Source organism: Notolepis coatsorum (assembly GCF_963971535.1).
Source record: "Notolepis coatsorum genome assembly, chromosome: 10".
NCBI classification, from domain to species: Eukaryota; Metazoa; Chordata; class Actinopteri; order Aulopiformes; family Paralepididae; genus Notolepis; species Notolepis coatsorum.
Window position 1 is genome coordinate 5,837,916 of NC_140174.1, and position 25,594 is coordinate 5,863,509.

The 25,594-nt window shown below is 44.6% G+C and overlaps 1 protein-coding gene across 1 annotated transcript; it reads right to left on the reverse strand.

Moving 5' to 3' along the window:
* Positions 1-45: 45 nt before the first annotated feature.
* dlgap5 (discs, large homolog-associated protein 5) lies at positions 46-24,319 on the reverse strand. Its single transcript, XM_084323798.1, has 19 exons — positions 24,224-24,319; positions 19,616-19,865; positions 19,336-19,517; positions 18,664-18,714; positions 18,517-18,556; positions 17,584-17,679; positions 16,392-16,490; positions 15,422-15,490; positions 15,126-15,154; positions 14,735-15,024; positions 13,444-13,833; positions 12,748-12,836; positions 10,221-10,381; positions 8,000-8,104; positions 7,078-7,393; positions 4,891-5,597; positions 2,411-2,576; positions 1,267-1,313; positions 46-545 (listed from the first exon to the last, which is right to left on the reverse strand). Exons 2-19 carry the CDS (start codon positions 19,857-19,859, stop codon positions 438-440), a joined length of 3,189 nt encoding a protein of 1,062 aa, XP_084179924.1. The 5' UTR covers positions 19,860-19,865; positions 24,224-24,319; the 3' UTR covers positions 46-437.
* Between the last annotated feature and the right edge of the window lie 1,275 nt (positions 24,320-25,594).

Below are 25,594 nucleotides of genomic sequence, written 5' to 3' on the forward strand. Positions count from 1 at the left end.
TTCCAGTGGAGTTTTTCACAAAGCAGGATTTGCAAATTAGCCAGATAACTTTGAAAATAACTTTATTTTAGTCACACCAGGATTGCATTTAGTCAACACAGTTGGAAGATGAGGAAGCGATATAAAGAAACTAATTGCCAATAAATGTGAAGTTATCTTTGGACCCGTTGTCAAGCCTCATCAATATACCCCCCCCCATTTCCTCACTAATGGAAATGGTATCGCGGAGTCACGTTAGTTAGATAGTTTAGCTGTAAAAGTCAACTAGTTAACACATTTTATTAAAAAAAGAACTATGAACGAGAGCAGTAGTAGAAATATTTATATATAAAAGAGGTTAAAACAACATTTTATTAAAGAAAATAATAAAAACGATGAATGAAAGATCAGACAGTAGAAATATTTTTTAAAAGTAGAAGAGGTTTTGCAGCAGCTTGTCATCTTTTGAAGGGAGGGGTGAACACCATCAGCTCACTGGGACAGACAGACTGGCGGATCCTGCCCGCCCTGTCAGAGCTGAACAAGAGGAGGTCCGTCTCTGCATTCTGGAGAAACGAGCGAGAACATGCAGTCAGTGTTGTTCTCCAACTAGACAAAAGTCAAATGTGAGGAGTAGGGATGCAGCGATATCACACTGATACCAGGCTAAAACAGGGCATCAGTATCAGGAGACTTTCCCAAATAGTAAAATCCCAATGACATTTAGATTTTCTGCATTTAATACTTTTTTTTTTTAATCGTTCTTCTAATCTTTTCTGTAGTGTGTAGACCACATGCTTCTCTGGTTAACACATAGTCAGACGCTTCTTTTCATCCGACAGCGAGGAGTTCCACTGGGAGAGAGCGTAACGTGCGCAGAGGTTCACGCTATCTCCCCCAGATCCCCTCCCTGCTGAACAGGCGCGCTGGCCGACCAGTAGAGGTCGCTATTGTAACGACCAGGACTTGCACCCCACCGGCTTCCCTCCCGCGAACAATACTGTTCGTAGGGACGACTGACCAAGCCGGAGGTACCGCTGACAGTGTGTACCCGACTCAAACCCTGACTCTTCTGCATTTTTGACACAAAGATGTCTCTAGTCTAAATGGAGAAAATGGGTTCCGTTTGGTACTCCGTATCGGATGATAATTCAAAGTTTCATACTCTAGGCTATATGCTGTGGAACAAGTGGCATTGGTGCATCCCTACTGTCATTTGTCATGTGGTTTTAGTCAAGATGTCTGCTAACTAGGAATAGAAGGAATGAAGAAAAGCAAGACATTAACCTGTTGGCTCTGAGGAGTGAACACCCGTGACAACCCAGGCAGCAGTGCTGTAGTGGATGAAGAGAGTGTGTCAATGATGTGAGCACAAAAAGAAACAGGACACCATATTTCCCAAACATCCTACTAGCGACTCACTCAATATAGCTTGTGTTTAGTAACACATTGAGTGCCAGCAGGGGGTGCCAGAATTAGCGCTTGAATGCCAGCCTTTTTGGGCTGATTTTCCGATATTTCATGATTTTCATGGAGCTATTTCTATATTATGGCTATGTGTCTAATACGCCCGTCGCTTATCAATGACTTGCTTGCAGTCAACATGTACGAAACGGATAATTTTCTCATCGGTACATTTCCGTTTTATACCACTTTGAAAGTGTTTGGAAATTTCCAGATTTAAAAAAATAATATTCTGTGATAATCGCCCTTTAGTGGAATACACAAAACACGTTGTCATTTTTCGGCCTATTTATGAATCGTTTTCAAATAAACGCTAGATTATCGATAGTATGTGTACTTATGCACGCTAGAGAAGCAGGCTGAAAAATCGATGATCTATTTCCTGGTCAGCGCACACACATAGGAGACACGTTGTGATCCTGTGAAAAAAAAACTCTGACTACCCCAAGACTGGTAACAGATTCCTCACCTCACATCAGATGTTCTGCAAAAAGATTATTCCAATTCCTGATCGCCATTCCAAATATCAATTGCGTTTATTGATCCAACGCTGGGTACTAGAAACACATATTCCACGCTGTTCTGAGGGTCCACAATGAATCCGATCGGCTCGGGTTACATGCCTGAGAAGTAAAATGTGGATTCCGGAGTTCTTTTCTCATGCATTTTCATTCAGTCCAATCCAATGGGTGCATTAAGGGGCGGTATTTTCCCTGTTCGAGCTCAGACAGTCCCAATGATAACGTGAGGCTAGAATGATGAAAAATGAATAGATATCGCTAATAAAGCAATAACGATTAAATAGCGAGATTTCTCGTCCTTGGCACTCAACGCATGGCATGAAATAACGAGATTTCTCGTGGCTGGCACTCAAAGTGTTAATAAACGTATCCCTCATATCCATGGAGTTACACCCGGTCCTACAGCCCAGTACAGTATTCTAAAGGTGTAACTGCAGATACATTACCTGTGGGAGTCATCGTTTCTTCTTCCAGAGTCAGCTGAGCGACGGGACTCCCCATCTCAGAATCTGTTGCCATGGGCGACTGCATCTCTATGGTGGTCTCCGTTGGCGACAGGCTGCAACGTTCTGAAGGTCGTAGGTAGCGCTCAAAGTCGAACCCAGAAACACCCTTTATAAAATACAAGAGGTTAACTCGTTTATAATTAAGGAGCTACAAGTTACAATTAGGGATGCCCCGATCACGTTTTTTGCCACCGATACCGATCACCGATCGTCGTGAGCCATATCGGCAGATACCGATAGTTTTTGATTAACACTTTGGCTGCCAGGAGCCGTGTTAAAGAGTCATTCCCGACCATGCTCAAGTTGCCGGAGGACGCTTTACAGCATCCTTATATCAATATTTCAAAAATCTGCGATCGGATTCATATGTCCCCTCCGCTGGCCTGAGATCCACCAGGAGGACCCACTGAGCTCTCTGGCGGTTCAAGAGCGCCATCTGGTGGCCGATCGGCGCAATCGCTTAACAGGAAGTGGCATAGAGGTTGTGCTGGACGGCCGTATTACTTCCGGGCACTCGCTATAGGTCCCGGCATTCTAGCTCATCAGAATACACAGCGATCGATTGCCAATAACTCGATAAACAACATGATTTGGACGTATATACCATTATACAAGCTGGAGATGGACCGGGTAAATCTACATCCCATAATGATAAAATTTCTACTCTACGATGATCGCCCAACGGCGCGCGGAGACTGGGGTGAGTTTTAGCGTGTAACGTTACCGTCTTCGATACTAACTGCTATTATCAACATTTGACCCACATTAGATGATTGGTATAACGCTGCCCACGGAATTATAAACGCCCCCTAGCCCATCCGGTCAACATCAGATGTGTAGTAACTTCTAGAAGTACGTCTAGTTGGAATTTTTTATATCGCGCTGATTGCCATAAAACTGTATTGCATCATCAATATAATGCATTTGGGGCTATAGATCACGTTCTGGAGAAAGCTGCAGAAAGAGATGAAAACATACTTATACATTAGACCATACTTTACTATGAATATGTGAATGAAAAAGTTTAACGTTGCTACACAATGAACAATACATATAGGACTTTGAATGGGCCCTAATAATGGCAATGTAGCAATAGAATTTAAAAAGTTATAGCCATGCAAAGAAGGGGTACTTCTCCATAGACAAATAGAGCCGGCAACCTATGGTATATAATGAATTTAACCCATGGCAGCCAAAGTGTTAAAAAGAAATTAAAATAATTGTATATAATTTTTTTTTATATAAAATATATACATTATATAATTAGACGTGTACTTGTATTATCTGCGAGACATCGCCACCACGCAACAAGTCAAAATGCTCGCTATCTGCAAACAGCGCCACTGTCTGTGTACTCTAGTAGCCTCCAGCTCCAAAAAGGATTCTCCGGCGCTGCAGCTGGACCCTATTGGTATAACGTTACTACTGTCACATTCAGCAAGCCCTCAGCTCGAATACGCATTCAATCAATGTTATAAGACATTGATATCAGGAGCTATCTGTAGCTACTGCTAGCCGGCTAGATGACGTTAAGACAACTATTTAGTTCAATCGGACATTTCGTTTTGAACTGTGAACTAACGCAAGCTAACGCAAGCTAACGGAGATATCAACATAGACTACTAGACTTCCTGGGGCATTTGTTGATATCCGGAGCTATCAGTAGCTAGCCGGCTAAATACCGTTAGACAATGCCTACTAAAAGTGAATAGTTGACTGGGTAATTTTGTTTAAACAGTAACGATAGCTAACGTTAGCTCAGGTCGAATGCACTATCTAGACTCAGCAGAGGAGCCGCCTCCTCTGTGTTTACAAACTCTACACGGTTGTGCGGGCGGGGCTAGGGAGGAGGAGCAGTTTGCAGGTCCTGTGCGTCTGAGACAAGCGAGTGAGATATCCACTTGATCAGTTTCCGCGATCGGCGAATATGACTCATTATCGGAATTCCCCAATCTCATTTATACTCAATATCGGCCGATACCGATCGCTGGCCGATCGATCGGGGCATCCCTAGTTACAATAAGTGTGATGAAAAACAGAGGCGACCCGTTGATAGGACTGTAAGTAACATAGGGATACTCCACCCAAAAACATTTGTCATTTCTTTCACTGAGGTATGAAGGCTGGGATTCACAGCATCTTCAGGGAGTTTGGCCATAGCTGCCAATCACTCAACCTCTCCATAACAACAAAGGCATATTAAAACGAATAAAAGCTTTATATATGCCACATTAAAAGGAACACGGGCCTTTATTGTCGTGTGGAGGGCGCGTGATTCGCAGCCGTGGTTGCCTCCCTAAAGATACTATGAATCTCTCAACTTCACCCAGCCGGTGCATACGACAGTGAGGCGAGTAGAAATCCCATAACGATAAGTCTTTGGGAGGAACATCTCTCTTCAAGACTTGAAAACAACTTACCTCAATGGCTGAGGTGTCAGGAGTTTCCACCACGGAGTCTTGAGCCAGCAGAGGAGCCCGGACCAGGGGGGACGAGCAAGGCAAGACGTAGGGGGAGGAGGAGAGGAGGAGGAGGCTGGCATCTGCGGCTGTCGGCCTGGCCGGGGTGGCGTGAGCACGGCAGGGAGACAAGTTGAAGCTCAGAGCTGCTGCTGCCGAGTGTTCAGGAGCACGACGGGGTGGAGAGAGGGGCAGGCCGGCTCCTTCCCTCTGCTGGGCTGAAGGGCTGGGTGGAGAGAGGGGCAGGCCGGCTCCTTCTCTCTGCTGGGCTGAAGGGCTGGCTGGAGGCGGCTGGGTGGCTACCGGACTGCTCACTTCGGGAACTGAAGTCACGCATTCAGATGATTCTTTTGGCTCCTGGGTTCCTGGATGCTCCATGAGGTTCTCCTCAGGCTGCGTGTTCTCAGGGATAGGCGGGAAGCAGAGAGAAACCTTGGCCTTGCTGCTCTGGGACTCCTGGGGGGTGCCGGGCTCAGACTTTGGTCCCAGGTGAGGGCTTTGGGACGTGGGGGTGAGAGCGAGACGGACAGGAGTGCGTGTGGGTTGAGGGGAGGCGTAGGACAGCGCAGCCGAGCGGCGGGCGACTCTGCCAGAGGTGGGCACCTTGAAGCAGGGAGAGGCGTGAGGAGTCACAGCAGCACTCAGACGGCTGGATTTCCTCATTGAACCTAGAGAGACATAAACAAGGTAAAATAACACTTAAACCAACAGCCTAATTGTAGATTGAAAAAATGACAGGGATGACCAACGTTACGATCGCTAAAAGAGGATTCCCCCATAACAACTTGCATGCCATGTGCGTTCTCATTTCCAGCCCCAGTCATGTTGCAACAGTGAAATAATTGCAAAGACAGAATACCGGTATAAATCAGACACAACCCCCTTTTCTTTTGCAAAACAGTTAGCACTGTCCAATGGGCAGTTAAGGCAGGGCTTGAGGTTCAATGAGGTTATGGTAGAGGTGGGTTTATATACACAAGATAACCTTCAGTTTTTAGGGAGTCGCAATTTCACTGAGCAATCTTTATTACTTCCTGGGATCATATACATAATGACATCACATATCCCAACTCTTTAACTCAATAACTATCAAACCAAATTCATTTGTACAAGACCGTGTGGGATATGTGTGAGATTAAGGGAATAAAAAAAATATTGGACTGTTCCTTTAACACTTTTGAGTGCCAGCCACAAGAAATCTCGTTATTTCATGCCATGCGTTGAGTGCCAACGTCGAGAAATCGTTATTTAATCGTTATTTTTTTTATTAGCGATTTCCATTCATTTTTCATCAATCTAGCCTCACGTTACCATTGGGGATCTCTGAGCTCGAACAGGGAAAATACTGCCCCCTATCGTCTCTCCGGATGGTATTGCACCCATTGGATTGGATGAAATGGATGGGAAAAAAAGAATCGGGAATCCACATTTTACTTATCAGGCATGTAACCCGAGCCGAGTGCATTCATTGCAGAGCCGCAGAACAGTGTGGAATATGTGTTTCCAGTACCCAGCATTGGATCAATAAACACGATCGATATTTGGAATGGCGATCAGGAATTGGAATAATCTTTTTGGAGAACATCTGATCTGAGGTAAGGAATCTATTGGGATAAGAGTTTTTTTTCACCGTGTGTGCTGATCAGGAAATGGATAATCGATTTTTCAGCCCGCTTCTCTAGCGTGCATAAGTAGACATACCGGTATACTATCGATAATCTAGCGTTTATTTGAAAACGATTCATAAATAGGCCGAAAAATGACGTGTTTTGTGTATTCCACTAAAGGGCGATTCCTGCAGAATCACCTTTTTTCTGGAAGTTTCCAAAAACGAACGTTTTTCAAAATGGTATAAAACGGAAATGTACCGATTAAAAAACAATCCCGTTTCGACAATGTTGACTGCAAACAAGTCATTGATAAGCGACGGGTGTATTAGACACATAGCCATCATTTAAGATATAGTTTATGCGTTCGCAAATGTGCTCGCCCTCCCATTGACTACAGCGCTGGCACTCAAGCGCTAAATCGTGCGCCCCCCTGCTGGCACTCAAAGTGTTAAGGTCCGACTGGCTAATGACTGAAGTTGAGGCAAAAAAATTAAATAAAAAAAAAAACACTGTTTGGTAAAGCAGATGAACTTCTGACCTGGTGGTTTGGCAGGGCTCTCGACCTGGAAGAAGCCTCCGTGGAACACAACCAGGTCCGAGGGCTTGGGCTCCGGCTGGGCCTGGGGCTCCGGCTGGGCCTGGGGCTCCGGCTGGGCCTGGGGGTCCTGAGGAGCAGCCGGGCCAGAGTCGTCCCTGCAGTCGTCCCCTGCAGCCTGGGCAGCCTGGGCAGCCTTCTCCACCTCTGCCGCCTGCTGCCGGGCCTTCATGGCAGCCTTCACCGCAGCCAGGCGAGACTTGGCTGCTCCTCCTGGGTTGGTCGCTGCTGGTTTGGGAGCTGCGGGAGCAGGACGTTTCTGTGGAATCGGCGAGACGGGGGGGGGGGGGGGGGGGTAATTCAATAAGTGCTGATCTTGGATCAGCAGTGGTTAAAAAAAATATTTGTATCCACTTTTTCTCCTCTTTTTCTCCCATCCCAATTCCATTGTGCCAATTCTCCCCTCCCCCCCCGTCTTGAACGTTGCTCACATATGTCCCCCCACTGGCCGGTTGTAGTGAGGATAGAAGCCTTGCATCACGTGTCCCCTCCGGTACACAAGGAGGCAGCCTGTCACATCTTTTCACCTGCCAGCGCGGACTCTCATTGGCGAGGAGTAACATGTGGGAGGCTCACACTGCCCCCGCCATTTTCCTGTCTCTGCTGTGCAGGCAGGTGTCCACCAACCGACCTGTAGGAGTCGCTGTCCACAACGTCCAGATTACCACCCATCGACTTCCCACCCGCTAACTCTGCCAATTGAGTTAGTATGACGGCCGGCCCAAGCCGGAGGCAACGCAGACAGCCGGAGTCGAACCCTGTGTCTCTTGCGTTGGTGACGAGCGCAATATCCGCTGCGCCACCCAGCCGCCCCCAGTGGTTACAATTTAAAGGAGTTACACACGGTTCTGAGAAAATGTGTCACCTTGAGCGTCTTCCTCTGCCGTGGCGGGGGCACGTCCTCTTCCTCCACCCAGCCCCTGGTCTCCGCCTCTCGGAGGGCAGCGAACTTCCTGCTGACATCCTCCACCTGGAGAGAGAGAGAGAGGGCAGCGGGAGGTCGCAGGGGACTCAAATTACATGACCATCTTTTTAGTTTCTTTTTTCTTCTTCATCATCCCTAGTGAAGGTCCTGTATTTATTAACCCTCGTCACTGCCACACGACAGCCGGTTAACCCTTTCACTGTGACAATACAGAAGGTTAGCCCTTTACTACTATCACACAACCGACGGCGATGCTCCATCATTAGCATCATTAGGATGCGGAGCCAATGATGGAGCATCGCCGTCGGTTGTGTGATAGTAAAGGGTTAACCTTCTGTCGCGTGGCAGTGAAAGGGTTAAATGGGCAACAACATCTTTATTCATCATCCTGGCGCCGACAATAAAAACATGGTGTGTTGCTGGTAGATTTGTGTGAAGTGACCCAATTCATGATTCCTCCATGACTTCCCAGTGAATTTATAAAAGAAAAAAGAAAACAAGTCCCTGTCTGAAATACATTTTCAGAATTTCATATTACATAAAGTGTGAAGCCTGCGAGGCTCAGGGAATCTCTTGATTAACTAAATATATGTATATATTTTTTTCTAACCATAAGAATACATACCTTCGAGCCCTAACTCGGAGGAAATTATTGCAAACCGTACATCACATCAACCATTAGAATGAGTTTTACAGGCCATGTGCTTATCTTAAGTTGCCTGGTTGTTACATGTGTTAAATACGGTGAATAGACCACTACACTTCCGCGTTACATTGAAATCGGGGAGATGGCGGGGGGAGCAAATTAATGAATGTGGATGAGAGCCGTGATGTAAGTGGTTGCAGCTACGGCTGTGGGGGTGCTGGAGACATGATCTAATACAGTGGTTCTCAACTGGTCTAGCCTCGGGACCCAACATTTTCCTTCGTTATTAAGTCGCGACCCAAATTTTTTAACCACTATGATTTTTTTCAATAAATTTTTTTTTGCAGTAATACACAATCTTTCATGCACTGTTAAAAACATGAAATAAACACAAAAAAGTGCAACAAACGTGCAACTAGGGCTAAAAACCAAATGAAATAAAAAATAATAATAATTAATATAGCTTCTTAGCAGATTTCTTAGCTTAACTGTACATAACAAACCTAAGTTTGGGGGAACTAATGGGATAACTGGGGTTGCAACAAAAGTGCAGCTAGGGCTAAAAACCCAATGAAATAAAATAACAATAAATAATATATGCTTCTTAGCAGACTTCTTAGCTTAACATAACAGACCTACAGTAAGTTTGGGGGAACTAATGGGATAACTGGGGTTTCAACAAAAGTGCAACTAGGGATAAAAACACAATGAAATAAAATAATAATAAATTATATATCCTTCTTAGCAGACTTCTTAGCTTAACATCCCAGGGAACTAATGGGATAACTGGGGATGTTGTTTGCTCCTGACAAGAGTCTCAAAGTCTGGGGTGATGGTAGACAAAGCAACTCTGAGGTCATGTCCAATCTGTTCCTCTGCTTTGTCTTCAGCTGGACCAGAGCCGAGAAGCCACTTTCACAAAGATAGGTAGTGCAAAAAAGAAAAAGATTTTTTTTTTTTACACATCAGCGACCCACTCAAAATGGCCCTGCGACCCACTTTTGGGTCGCGACCCACCAGTTGAGAAACACTGATCTAATAGACTTTTATGTGCCCGAGTTTCCTGAACACGGCGCGACCCATTCCTAATCGATCAGAACTAAATCGGCCGAGATCAAGTCCCTTTTCCAGCACCTACTCCCCATGCACATGCGCAGATTGTCAACGGAGTCTGGCCAACGCACTAATGAATGTGGACCGTTCCATCAGAGGGGGGAGCTTCGGTGGCCAGTGTCCTTTCAGCCGAATAGGATAATGAAAAAATGATCCCACTAAATGGCCAAAAATTGGGTCGCGACTTAATAACTAAGGAAAATGTTGGGTCCCGAGCCTAGACCAGTTGAGAACCACTGTATTAGATCATGTCTAGTGCCCCCCACAGCCGTAGCTGCAACCACTTACATCACGGCTCTCATCCACATTCATTATTATGCTCCCCCCCCCCGCTATCTCCTCCCTGATTTCAGAATCCCGGAAGTGTTACGGTGGTCTATGGTGAATCTCGGCTCCTCCCACCTGGTAGAACACCATGTCCCAGAAGCCCTGCAGGTCGGTGCAGCTGGTGAGCTTCTCCCCTCTGCCCAGGTCACAGTCGTCCACCAGACCCATGAACTGACCGAAGCGCTCCTTCACCAGCAGCCTGGCCTGGCCCACGGCTGTACGCATGCCATCTCGCACTACACACACACAGACACACACACACACACACACACACACAGAGACAGAGACAGAGACACACACACACACAGAGAGGTGAAGACACAAGACGTTGGTTCTAGTACAACACTCAGAAAGGGTCATTCTCTCAAGAAAACACTCTGTATAGCATTAGCATGTAAGGGGAGTAGGTTTGTTTTTTTATTATTATATTTAACCAGGCAGGTTAATAAAGAACAAAATTGGATATACAATGATGGCCTGGCGAGAGGACAAAGGGAAAGGGGACAAATAATTTCTCATGGACAGACTATAGACCCGTTTCTTGTTTATAAACATACCGCGGTTGAGCCAATCAGCAATACCAACTGACTCACGTGACTAAGTCACCCCGGACCTGCTGCGCCAAAAGTAGTACAACGGAGCTCTATGGAGAAACCATGACACCCCCCCTTACTAAAAGTTGTTTCAAACGAAAACGGCTGGATGTCATTTTGCCAAAAATCAGCAGAGTGCGAGTCTCACCTTTTACACGTCTAGCTTTGGCATGGATCGATTGTTTTTAGATCGCTAGCATGGCTAACAAATGCAAATATCTTGTCCGCCCGTTGTTCTGACCAGGATTACGTTCCCCTTTGCCGCCTTGATGTGCGCGCAACGTCTGACGTGGACGAGAAACACATCTATAGTATACATCAGGGGTGTAACGGTACACAAAAACCATGGTACAGTACGTACCTCGGTTTTGAAGTCAAGGTTCGGTACAGGTTTTCGGTACAGTGGGGGGGGGGGGTTTGGCTTTCCATGTTCCACTCAGGGGTGATGTAGTGTGATGTAGTGTGCAGTAACTAATTGTACTTGTAGGGCTGTCAACGAATATTCTATACTGAAATTAATAATCGAATTTGTAAAAAATAAAAAATAAAATAAAATTAATAATAAGTATATTAGATTGTGAAAAAAAACGCAGTGGGCGGTCGTTAGTGGTTAACATACCGTTTTATTTGTTCGGTACACTACACAGCCGTTCGGAACGGTACGGTACACACTGAAACGGTTGGGTACGGATACCTTTACACCCCTAGTATACATGCATCACAGAGTTAAGGGAAATAATCAAACAACCAAATAAAAAGGACATGGTATGTAATAATACATGAAACAGAACAGTTTGGCCAAAAACACCTCTCCTGGAGTTTTAAGTTAGGCTAGTGGTCCGTATCGTATCCGCTATCCATTCATTTGTGCTAAGCTAGACAAATTACAGTTAAAAGGCTGGGTGAGAGTTGCAGGTGTGTGTAAACAAGTCCGGAAAATTAGTGAGGGGGGGGGGGGGATCAATGTGTAGCTACTAGTGCCACATATCGCAGCAGTCATGAGGAAAAAAAGTTAACTCCAGATTTGCCGTTTTCGACTTGTTACATGGTTGTTTAATCTCGTGTTACAATCTTATCTGGAGGTAGGTTCTCATAGTCTGGTAGAGCAGGGGTTCCCAAACTTTTCAGGCCGTGACCCCCAAATAACGGTGTCAGAGAGCCGTGACCCCCCCCCCCCCACACAATTATAGGAGGTAAAAAAAAATTAGATTTTTTTATTTATTATTTCTTTTTATAAATGGAAATGTATGGTTGAAACATGCAAACGTTCAAACGCACACACACTAATAAGCATTGGAGGCTTTTAACCAGGGCCGGACTGGGGAAATCATTCAGGCCAGGAAATATAGTGCGAAATATAGCCCCAGTCAGGCCACTTTTTAAGCGGGGGGTCTGGGGGTCCCCCACCAGGAGATTTTGTGTTACAAAGACTTCATTTCCTGCATTCTGGTGCAGGATTTTTATTTGTACCCTTTAAATGCCAGTGTTTGTGATGGCATCACAAATTATTGTTAAAAAAACAGGCTAGCATATGTATGATTAGCAACAACACTGATTTTGATGGATTTTCTGTTTTTTTTGTAACGTCAGATTGAAAAAAATACAATCTTTTATTAAACTTCAGCCCTGATCATAAAACCACATATTAATTTTATAATTCTAACCCTTTAAATGCCAGTGTGTGTGATGGCATAATAATAATATATCAAATGCAAAATAGATTTTTCTGGGGGGGGATTATTACAGGCTAGCATGCGTCAATGATTAGCAACAACCGTTTTTTGTAAGGGTCCCGCCTCCACCAATCACACGTGTGTGTGTGTGTGTGTGTGTGAGCAAGAGAGAGAGAGATAGTTCTCCAACTTGTATGAGTTGCAGTGATCTCCTGGTTGTTCCCCACCTAGGTTATCTAACTATTGCACTGCTGCAACTAGAAACACTGGCCTGGCCTGCTTCTAAGTTCAGTGTGGTAGAGGACACACTCTACAAGGTTTTCATGGTCTACTCACTCTCTTCTGGGATGGTCTCATCCTCCACCTTAGACTCCCACTGGTGGGACAGAGAGGTCAGCCTGTCGGTCTGATTGGTTACTTCTGACCTGAGGGACATATGGAAGGAATGACAAAGATTTGAATAGAAACAATAACCTGCAAGCGTATATCAGGGCTTTCCCTAAACAATGGTATAGGGCCGCAGCGCCACCATGTAAAGGAAAATAAATATATAAATGTTTTGCAGTGAAAGCATAGAAACAGACATCATTGTCTAATAAGCGATTGCTCGGCCCTCTGGTCCTCTGTGCGTTTCCGTGTTCAACGTTAAACTATTATGCATGTGCAACCGTATACACCGAATTAACTTAGCCTTGTGTTTGCCATTTTATTCATATATCTGAAGTTTAATCAAAGACTTTTTAAGACCTAGAGCAAAACTGTTATACCACTTTCACGACCATACTAGCAATTTTTTTTTAGTAATAATAACATAGCGACACTTATACTTAACTGGCAGCTGCACTTGCGAGTCAATTTAAATTCATTATATATATATATATATATATATATATAAACTTCCATCACAATTTGGTGTAGTTCATTTCTTCCATTTTACATTTCTTAAATATGTAATATTCTCAGTTGTATCGTGCAGTTTGCTCGACACTGGGCCCTGAAAAAATAAAAAATAAACGCGAGTGGGTTTCTCACCTGAAGTACGGCACGTCGTGCTGGGGTTCCTGGGGACTGCCTGGAGCTGGAGGGGCCGAGGCGGGAGAGGGACGAGGAGGGGAGAGGTGGGGGGCCGAGGGAGGAGAGGGGCGAGGAGGGGAGAGGTGGGGGGACTTGGGAGGAGAAGGGCGAGGAGGGGAGAGGTGGGGGGACTTGGGAGGAGAAGGGCGAGGAGGGGAGAGGTGGGGGGACTTGGGAGGAGAAGGGCGAGGAGGGGAGAGGTGGGGGGACTTGGGAGGAGAGGGGCGAGGAGGGGAGAGGTGGGGGGCCGAGGGAGGAGAGACTTGGGGGGCCTTGGGAGGAGAGACTTGGGGGGCCTTGGAAGGAGAAGGCAGGGGCTCGAACACAGGCGCCGGAGGAAGATTGAAGCTGGAGGGAAGATAAGGAGGCCAGGATTTGAACAAGAAACAACTCTAGTTAAATGACATCATGGGTCTGAAGGTGACGGATGGTACAGCTATTATAGAAAAGCTCTTACAGCTCTTGTAGCCCGTATAGCTTATAGCTCATACATCTCTTATAGCTCATACAGCTTCTAGCTCTTGTAGCCCGTATAGCTTATAGCTCATACATCTCTTATAGCTCATACAGCTTATAGCTCTTGTAGCCCGTATAGCTTATAGCTCATACAGCTCTTGTAGCTCATACAGCTTCTAGCTCTTGTAGCCCGTATAGCTTATAGCTCATACAGCTTCTAGCTCTTGTAGCCCGTATAGCTTATAGCTCATACAGCTCTTATAGCTCATACAGCTTCTAGCTCTTGTAGCCCGTATAGCTTCTAGCTCATACAGCTCTTATAGCTCATACAGCTTCTAGCTCTTGTAGCCCGTATAGCTTATAGCTCATACAGCTTCTAGCTCTTGTAGCCCGTATAGCTTATAGCTCATACAGCTCTTATAGCTCATACAGCTTCTAGCTCTTGTAGCCCGTATAGCTTATAGCTCATACAGCTCTTATAGCTCATACAGCTTCTAGCTCTTGTAGCCCGTATAGCTTATAGCTCATACAGCTCTTATAGCTCATACAGCTTCTAGCTCTTGTAGCCCGTATAGCTTATAGCTCTTACAGCTCTTATAGCTCATACAGCTTACAGCTCTTGTAGCCCGTATAGCTTATAGCTCATACAGCTCTTGTAGCTCATACAGCTTATAGCTCTTGTAGCCCGTATAGCTTATAGCTGCAGGGAAGAGAAGGAGGCCAGGGTTTGAACAGGAAACAACTCTAGTTAAATAATCAAAGGTCAAAATGGACGCAAGGAAAGACTACACACCTGGGTGAGAGGAAGGACTCCGTGGAGCGGGGAGTGAGAGGGTCAAACTTGAAGGAAGGAAGACCGGCGATGGTCTCGCTGGGGGGAACCAGGGAGGAGAGACCGGTGGGAGCCTGGAAGACGAAGCCCTGGGGAGCGAAGGAGGAGGCGGGAGCCACGGGATCCTCCGAAGGGAGCGTCTCTGCTGGGGCAGGATCCTCCTCCTCCATCTTCTCCTCCTCCATCTTCTCCTCCTCCTCCTCCTCTGCACGGGGTGGTGGGCTGATGGGACGGGCCATCTGCTCCGGCTCCTAGAGCGAGGGGGACAAACGCCAGAGTTGAGTTTACCTTGAGTTACCAGTTATAGGACCACTGCACTGGGTATAAAAACAGAGAAAGCGAAAGTTCTCACCTTTGGCACGGCAGGTTGAACTTTAGCCCCTGTTGTCGGTGAATAATAAATAAAAAACACATTAAAAATGTACGTTAGTCAAAAAAAAAGTGTTCATTCAGGTAGAGTGAAATTGACCCGTCTCAAGTACCGCCCTCTTTTCTTGATCCTCCAATCACAAGTGTTGCTTTGAGGGACTGGAGGAACAATAAAAGAGGGGCGAGACTTGAGATATGTCAATTGATGGGACACCATGTCAAAACTAAATGTTTGTGACAGGTACATGTCCAAGCCTTTGGGTTGCTAAGAGACAATACCTTTGTTGTTCTTCACTCTGCCAGATGGGGGCGCTGCTTGGTTAACAACTCTGCTCCTGGTGACTCTTGCTTCAGTTGGAATAAAAACAAACCACATGAACAGCATTAGAACTATTGTTGATTATTATTGTTTTTTTTATCAAATCTTTATTTCCACATAACATACAACAAGACATACCAGAACACAATAATAAATAATGTAAAGAATAATTGAAGGAGTCAAATAAATTTAAATATATATAATAATAATTAACAGATTATTATACAGACAATAACAATAACATTTGGGGCCACAAGACAAGAGAACAGGAAACATTTATATATATATATATATTTATTTATTTATAAAAATAAAATATATAACTAACATTAGAACTATTGTTGACAGTACCGTGAGAATGTCTGATCCAAACGGCAAAAGACACTTTCTTATCAACAAATGCAAAGAAAGGAAGAAAGACAGTGGGAAATGCGATTCAGTTGAACGAACATGGGGCTATATTCTCCCCGAGGGGAGAGTAAGGACTGTACCGGCTCTGTACCTGCAGAGGGCTTGTTAAGGACTGTACCGGCTCTGTACCTGCAGAGGGCTTGTTAAGGACTGTACCGGCTCTGTACCTGCAGAGGGCTTGTTAAGGACTGTACCGGCTCTGTACCTGCAGAGGGCTTGTTAAGGACTGTACTGGCTCTGTACCTGCAGAGGGCTTGTTAAGGACTGTACCGGCTCTGTACCTGCAGAGGGCTTGTTAAGGACTGTACCGGCTCTGTACCTGCAGAGGGCTTGTTAAGGACTGTACCGGCAGAGGGCTTGTTAAGGACTGTACCGGCTCTGTACCTGCAGAGGGCTTGTTAAGGACTGCAGAGGGCTTGTTAAGGACTGTACCGGCTCCGTACCTGCAGAGGGCTTGTTAAGGACTGTACTGGCTCTGTACCTGCAGAGGGCTTGTTAAGGACTGTACTGGCTCTGTACCTGCAGAGGGCTTGCCCTTGGCTGGAGGAACGGCAGCAACGGCAGCAACAGGAGGCTTGTTACCAGATCTAGTGGACGGCGCCTGGATCACTGGCTCAACTGGAGGGAGACGAGATGTGAAGGAGAGCAAGATAAGTAAGAATATGAACGAAAAGAACAAGAACATCACCATGTATGGCACAACACAGCAGTCCAGTCATGTTCCAAGTTGTAGGACTTTCCCCGACTACATTGGAGCCAGTGTTGTAGGACTCGGGTCCAGGACAGCGGCTGATAACCATCTGATGGAAGTCATGTATACTGCACCTCCCAAGAGCTCCACAACATCCCCAGAGTTCTAGGCGAGTGCATTTGTTTGGCTATTGTGTCACAAAATATTATAAACTCACTTTGAAATGGTGACCGTGACTGTCATTTATGTTTAATTAATGTAGAACTTTTTTTTATTCCCATGTCAGCTCTTTGACTGCCAGAGTGGAGTAAGGCTGTCCCCGAACCCTGTTTTCGAACTTAGTCAGGGTTTTTCCGAACAAACGTTCAAACCTTCGTTTAATTTTTTTTTTAAATGTAAAAAAAAATAAAGGTATAAATTTTTTAAATAATTTTTTTTTTTTTTTACTATCCTCAAACTAAATTTGAAAATTTGAAAATTTTGAATAAAGTGATTAAATGTTTTATTAAATCAACTTTCCAGACCCAGTCCAGGGAGAAGCCCCAGCCCAACTAAATCAACTTTCTTTAATGAATATAACGCATCAGTTTCTTTTAGTACTATAATATTAGTGTAGCCTAATCTTTATCTGCAACTGTGAAGAAAAACCCCATTTGGTTTAAACAGAATTAATAGAAAAAAATATATACCATATTTTTTTAAATAAAAAATAAAAAAATTCGAATGTTGATTTAGAATTCGAATGCCAACGTAACGAACGAAGGTTTGAACGTTTGGGCTCAGCCCTAGAGTGGAGTGGACTCAACCTTCATGACTCAAACTTGGACTTGAACACTGGGGAGTAGAGACTCGACCTCGAGATTTAGTGACTCGACCACAACACTGGTTGGAGCTATCCAATGACAACGGCTGATAGCCATCTGATGGAAGTCATGTACACTGCACCACCCAAGAGCTCCACAAACATCCCCAGAGTTCTAGGACAGGAGGGAATCCTGAGATGTGGCTCTCACTAGTTACCTTTAGCAACTCTTCCTCGGGTAGTGGCGCGTGCTGGAGGGGGCTGGACCACAGCTGCTCGGCTCCTGGTGGTCCTGGAACCTACAGCGGGCTCAACTGCAGGACGATATGACGTCACAACAAAAAGAGGGAAGGTTTTTCGTTAACAAAAAAAGTCAATCGGCATCAAGATCAGGAGCTTTCACACTTTAACACTAGCACAGCCGACAAGGGGTCACATGACCCCTAGGCATTTTCAATAAATGTATCCTCGTCACTCGGTCGAGCTCCAGCTCTGTCACTCAATGACTTTTCCTAAAAGTACCCGTTTTATCTGGCACGGTTTCTGAAATTTCTAAAATGACTTCAGGAAAATGTAATTAGAACGTTATTCCACATTATGGGCCGTTGGGATTAATTTTTTTATGTCACTCAAACCTACATTTCATTGTGGTAAACATCATATTTTTATATTCAGAGGTAATTATATAGTTTACACCGTTTAATTTTCTCATATAAGCTGTCGGGTCATCTGACCTGTTCCTGGCGGGAATTAGTAGCATTTTCTCCATGGCTGTGCTAGTGTTAACTAACTGGACAATGTTCCTTAAAGTGCTAAGTACTAGGGATGCACCGATACCGATAGGCCGATACCAGGCTAAAATATGGTATTGGAGCAATTCCCCGATACTAAAAGAGAACGATGTCAGAAATCAAAGCATTTTCGACACAGTCGAGCACGTTGGATCGCTCTAATGGGAGACATTTCTATTATATCTTTTTGTCCAGTGGTGCAAACTTATGGTCCAACTCTATACTGTTATATAAGCTATGGATCAGATACTCGATATCGACAGACACTGGACTCGTAATCGGCATCGGTGAATCCCCACAGCCCGGCCCTGGACAGGCGTGAAGGAGGAGGAAGAGAAAACAGCATGAACATCAATTTACCTTTCCTCACAGCCACGCTGCGCTGCTGCTCCACTGGAGGCTGTGAGGAGATGCGAGAGAAAATAAGTACGATTCAAGATTGTATGCAACGAAATCACGATGAGATGTGGACAAGATGTTGAGAGGATTGATTTAGAATGAAAATACCTTCTGCTGCTGCTGCTGTTGCGGTTTCACAGAGCGGGTTACTCTGGTGCTCTGAGCCGTTTTCATATAGTTGTCCGATAGGAAGAGGAAGAAAAAGACAACATTGGATACAAATCCATGGACCGATTCAGTCAAAGTGAAGCCAAGAGGGAAGGCTCCATGGAAGGATTTCAGGACAAAACGCAATAAGCAAATCCCTTTGGTCACAGGGCTCTTTGAATTAGGGTTTAGTTAGGGGGCAGATACAAGAATCATATAGGGGGCAGATACAAGAATCAAACAAAGTATTGTATCCGAGACTTCCCCCAATACAAAAAATCGGATACCAATAGATATGTGAAACATGAAATGAAAGTGGCTTGATTTTTGCACACATTAAATCGTGTTAGATCTCTCCAATCGATTATATTGCAATGTTTATCATCCAATGAGTAATGGATAAGATTACTGCATCAGCCGATACTTCCCAAGTTCGGGTCTCAGAGAGAATCTGTATCAGCGGTGAAACGGACCCCTCTCAAACGCCGGCCTCCTCCAATCACAGCTGTTGTTGTTGTGTTACCGACCGTTGCTTTCGGAAAGCAGCAGCTGTGATTGGCGGATCAAGAAAAGAGGGCGGAGTTTGCGATAGGTCAGCAGCATCCCTGACTTTGGAACAAAGCGCTTCCTCACCTCCTTGGCTCTGGTCGTAGCGCCGGTGAGGACGGGGGGCAGGGGGACAAGGGTCATGGCGTTCGTGGGATGGTACTTGCCGGCCTTGAACACTCCCTTGCTCTGCTTCTCCCTGTTCTCCTTCTCCCTTATGTCCGCTTTGGTTTCCTTCCACTTAAGAAGCCTCGCCATCCTGTCGTCTACTGCGGAGAGACGAGAGAGTGGAACGGGATCGATCCTTTTCGCTCTCGCACACACTCAAGTCAAAGCAATTTGAAAAATGGAATATTTTTTTGCTTACTTTTAGGTGGTTTCGTGACAATGACCGGGGGGGGTTCCTGCGCTGCGGACACGTTGACCGCCATCACGGAGGAGACGTTGTGAGAGGAGCTCTCCAGCTCCACGAGCTCGCCCAGCTGCCGGCGGCTGTTCACGGCCCGCTGCCGGTTCTCCTTCTGGGACTGGGACCTCCTACGAGACATCTTGACCCTCAGCATGCTCACGCTGCTGTCCCGCTGGCGCAGGTGGGCGAAGCGAGACTCCATGGCGATCTTGATCACGTTGGAACATTACAGCGGGCGTGGACGGACGGACGGGGGGGGGGGGGGACAGACAAAGGGACGTGTTAATGAATAGTATACCACAGGATAATGTTGCTCTTAATCACGCCGTGACCCTCACCGACTACGTTGTGCTATTTGCAACGATCCGTGACAACCGGCTACTACTTACGCCGGAAATCAGAGACTAAACACTTGAATTTGAGACGTCATCAAGTGACACTCTCGATGAACTAATGACCGAATTTGTGGACTTGTAGCGTTTTAGTTTGAGCTATAACCTAAAGTCCGTCTCTATTACATAGAAGGAGAAGATGATTTTATTGTTTTATTTCTAGCTTTACCTCTAGGCCATCGTGCCTAAATGAGTTTCTGACTTCTAGGGCTTACAGATTGGAATCAGAAAATTTACTTTTATCCCAGTAAGTCTAAGTCACCATGGGTTCTGTTCTGTCAAAGTGCCCATCGAATTGTTCCATTATTCACCCTCTATGGAGCAGCAGGACTAGTCTTGACATCACTAACGTCTCGTCTTAACTACATTGAAATGGTTTTACTAACTTTAATATACATAGTCTGCACTGTGCTGCTATATTATGTAGGAAAATAGTAAATACATATACTCCGTATCGGCAATATTAAATGGCTTGGATCGGGGCAGTAAAACTTGATCCCTAGTTATGCTAGCGGGCATTATGGTTGCTAGTGTTTCATAAGGGTTGCAAACAGTGCCTCATCCGTAGCCAACACTGTATTGCACTATCGCAGGACCTTAGCATGTCTTTACCATGCTTTTTGTAAACTTTATGTACATTATACCCGTTATGTCTTATTCTATGTCGTCTTATTACTTGAATTATTGCACAATCGCTGCGGGCATGACCACCCGCATTTCACTGTAGTATGCTTGTATGCCGTGACAAATAAAAACTCGACTTGACTAAGGATTGCAAACAGTGAATAATATTGTGATCCAACACAGGGTTCCTGCCGGTTTCAACAAGTTCAATTTAAGACAAGTTTGAGTATAATGCAAATATGCAATACTGTATATATATATATATTATAAATGTATTGTGCGGGGTGGGGACCGATTCTGAATTAGTTATTAAACACGATTAGGGATGGGTACCGAATTCGGTACTTTTGAGGTACCGAACCGAAACACGTCGGTACTACCGAGTATCGAATCAAGTGAGAAACCAAAAAAAAAAAAAAAAAAAAAAAGTATTAATTTTTTTTTTTTACTTTTTTCTTTTCATGTCAACGTTCACACGCACAATATATGCTTACCTAGGATTTGACTTGATTCAACAACAAAGCAGTCGGAGCAATGACAAGCCGAAAACTGTCGAAATTGTAGTTATTTGAAGTTTGGATTTTTTTTTTTTACGACTGAGGTAGGTAAATTAAATTTCTTGAGACTAAAGTACCGAAAAAAAGTACCGTTGGGTACCGGTATCGATTCACAGGTACCGGTTCAAATGTGAAAGGTACCCAAACTACCCATCCCTAAACACGATACAGAAGGTCATCGGAACCTCACTCCAGGACCTGTACGCCTCCAGAACTCGGAAGCGTGCAGGTAAGATTGTGGCCGACCCCTACCACCCCGGTCACAACCTGTTTGAGTCACTCCCCTCTGGCAGGAGGTTGCGGTCCATCAGGGCCAAAACCTCACGCCACAAGAACAATTTCTTCCCCTCTGCAGTGAGCCTCATCAACAAAACTCGGGACCCTCACTGACACTCCCCCACTGTGTTACATTAACACACCCCCCTACTGGACTATATACTTGCCCACTGTATTGTTACTTCATTCTAACTAGTGTATATAATTGTATAATTGACCACATCTGCCCAGTTGCACAGTCCTGGCCTACTCCCATTTTATACTTATAATTGTATTATCCATCTATTGAGCTATATTTAATTTAGTTTATATATCCCATCATTTTATTCAACCTCTTAGTCGTACAGCCCTGGCCGATATTTTATTTCATAAACATATTCTATTGTGCTTAACTTAGCTCACATTTCATTTTACGCCACCACTTTATTGTATCATCCATCTGTCCAATGCTAATGTCGCACCAGTAACGTCCAAACTAAGCAAATTCCTTGTATGTGAAAAGTATACTTGGCAATAAAGACCATTCTGATTCCGATTCTGAAATGAGAAATAACAGGGTCTCAAAATGTAATACTTCTTATTGGACCTGTCACCTGTGGGAACCCTGTGAAAAGGAGCCGTGTACTTCTTCCACCACTGCGGTTAGATCCCTCTCCCACCTGCATGACCGCAACACCCAGGTGAGAATGCTGCTCATGGACTTTAGCTCAGCAATCAATACCATCAACTCCGCCAAGCATGGTCAGGTGACCTCGTGGAAACCAAGGACCTCGACATCAAGCTCTCCCGTCTGCAACTGGATACTTGACTTCCTAATCAACACAGACCCCAGCATGTTTCAATCTCACCTCCACCCTCACCAACCACATCCCACGGGGGAATGCGTTGAGCCCTCTCCTCTACATGGCTTCAGCGACTTCGGGTTATTGAGAAGCGCTATATAAATTAAATGAATTATTATTATGGCTCCAATACCAAGTTCGCAGACGACATAATGGTGGTGGGTCTCATCAAAAATGATGAGTCAGTCTACATGGAGGGGGTCCAGCACTGGCGTGGTGTAAGATAAGATATTCCTTTATTGATCCCCTATATAAAGCAAGTTATCGCGGTGTGCCGCCTTCAACACCAAGGAGCTCATTGTGGACTTAGAAGAGACCAAAGTAGGCATGCATTGCACCACACCCCCCATCTGTATCGACAGGACAGGCGTTGAGACGTCTCCAGCTCCAGATTCCTGGGTGTCCACATCTCCGCGGACCTCTCTTGGGCCCTCAACACCTCTACAAGAAAGCTCACCAGCGCCTCTTCTTCCTGAGAGACTGAGGAAAGCCCACTTGTCCCCTCAGATTGAACAGAGAACTTTTACCAATGCACCATAGAAAGCATACTCAAGTATCATCAAGGTCACCTCTCGGCTCTCACCCAAACACCACGGCCTGTTTGCCCTTCTTCCCTCTGGGAGGCGCTACAGGAATCTCAGTTCAAGGACCAGCAGGCTCAAGAAAAACGTCTTCCCCTCAGCTTTCATCTCACTGAACTCTGTACCACAGTGACAGTGAAGTCCAGGACCACAACAGCAGAGGGAGTTCCACAAATCACTTTCCAGATTCGGCTCAAACAAGGGACTAAACACGTTTCGCAATTATGCCACATCAATGTGGAACGCCCTACCCAAAGCTGTAAAGGAATGTGGATCACTACCCTCCTTCAAAACCGCTCTCAAAGAGCACCTACGGGTGGCTGCAATTAGAAACAGGCCCCGGTAAATGTCAACCCCCACCCCCTCAATGTACAGTGTCTTCCCCTTCGGATGTATATATATATATATTTTATGATCTCTTTTTCTTACACAGTACCGTATATTTGTATGTCATAAATGTCTTGATGAATTGAAAATGGAGGTCCCTGATGTAAACAAGATGAAAGTCTTTTCTGGTCTTAATCTTCTTAGCAGTTGTTAGTATGATTGATTACTGTATTAACAGATTGCAGAATGGGTACAGTACAGTTCAATACACACAATTGTTAAGGGGATGCAGACCAGAGAAAGACTTTAGTCTTGTTTACATCAGGGTCCCCCATTTTCAATCAATCATAACATATATGACACAGATAAGACAGTACTGCTACATCTATAAATTTATGACATACCAGATTTACAAATACAGTACCGTTTGTGATACAAGAAGAGTATTGAGCTGTACTGTACCCATTCTGCAATCTGTTAATATTAATAAAGTTAAATCAAAGCTTCGTCATATATTGTATTCCACATTTTGACCTATTATACTATATATATATATACTGCTATTTGCACTCAGGTTAGATACCCATTTAATTTCGCTGTACTCTTAACGTTACACTGTTTGCTAACCGTAATGCAACGTAATGCATGCTAGCAGCATAATATCGTTATTAGTATCTAATGTTATCTTATTAAAGCTAAGTTAGCTCACATGTGGGTCTGCTATGGTCGGGGTTCGATCATGTTGGTTTTAATTAAGCAAGGTTACATAATAATATCATGGACGAATGAAGTGACAGAGAAAATAATGTCACTAATAAACAACACGATGTCAGCTCAGCGCCCAGGAAGCTAAACGTTTCAGCTAATCTTAGAATATATTGCAAACAATTCAGGACATGTTTACCCAGAGACAACGTTAACTGTAATTATCATCTAACGTTAGTTCGAATAATTGCGCCTTACTTACCTCTTGGGGGAAAAAGAAGAAAAGATAGAAGTTAAAATAAAGACAGTTTGTTCTTCTTCTTCGCAGCAGCAGTTCAGTTACAACAACGAGTTTAAATCAACATGGCGGGTCGGGTTTGAAAACGGTCTAAAGAGACTCCGATTGGCTGCTCGCCTCACTTTCCGTCAGGTGACGTTGTATGGCGATAGGCTTGTAGAGTAGGGTCCAGCTGCAGCGCCGGAGAATCCTCTCAAGGGGCAAGCCTGGCTGTGGCAGCCAAGTTCAAGTTTCTTTATTAGTTGTCATACAGAATACAGAATACTTTGCATGAAATGTTTCTTTCTGTGTTGCTCCTGAGAGTGTGCTAGATAATAACAAGATAGTATAAAATAAGTATAAGTATGAAATAGAAAGTCAAGAAGTCAAGTACGTAAACAAGTGTAAACAACAAAATTGTTCAGTGTATCTATATAATTATGCAGTATGTACAGCTGTTACAAAAATGGTGAGGTATAGCTTAGCTTGTGGTGCCACCTTGTAGTGGTGAGGTGCAATAAGGAATGAGAATGATGTGCAATTTCCTTACCAATAATATAAATATAAAGTGTAAAGTGTGTCTAAAGGGGTAACGTGGGTGCTACAGTGTGTTGTTTATTTAAAGTGAGTGTATGTGTGCTGTGGGTGTGTTGATGGTTTGCTTATTGTTCATTGTTCATTGAGCATCCTGATGGCCTGGGGATAGAAGCTCCTTCTGAGTCTCTCTGTACTGGCCATGAGACTCAGAACCTACTTTCTATAGAAGCAGCTCGGAGGTGCGCTGTTTTAAGTGAGCGTGTGTTATTGGATTGATTGATTGATTGATTGATTGATTGATTGAACATTTTATTAATAATGTCCGCCTTGTTTAGAACTGCTTAGGCCCTCTTTCGAATGCTTAGAGTTTATCTTTAGAGCAGGACGATAGACCACCAGCTCTGATTCCAAACTCTAAGCATAACCGACTTCGAAAGAGGGCGACTTCGAAAGGGGGCCTAAGCATAACCAGTTCGAAACAAGGCGGACATTAATACAATTTTCAATCAATCAATCCAATAACACACGCTCACTTAAAACAGCGCACCTTGAACTGGAGAGCCTGGACTGGTCAGATGAACTCAATGGTACACTGGTTGAAGAAACATGGCTTGGTTTCAAAACCAAATTTTCAACAATACTAAACAACATGGCCCCCCTAAGAACCACCAGGGTAAAAAATCGCGCTGAGCCGTGGATGCACACTGAAATACTGACCGCTATCAATGAAAGCCAGAGACAGAAAATGCTCTGAGTTTCGTAAAAGTCAGTCAAAGCTTACTGTTGTGAAGGGCCAGATTAAACCGAATATATATATTT

Bases quoted from the DNA above. Each gene is read 5' to 3' on its own strand.
- dlgap5 (XM_084323798.1), bottom strand. From the start codon at position 19,859: ATGGAGTCTCGCTTCGCCCACCTGCGCCAGCGGGACAGCAGCGTGAGC. The intron at 8,105-10,220 runs GTGGGAGGAGCC...CTCTCTCTCCAG, and splicing joins GGGACATGGTGTTCTACCAG to GTGGAGGATGTCAGCAGGAA. The intron at 2,577-4,890 runs GTAAGTTGTTTT...TATTTTATAAAG, and splicing joins CTGACACCTCAGCCATTGAG to GGTGTTTCTGGGTTCGACTT.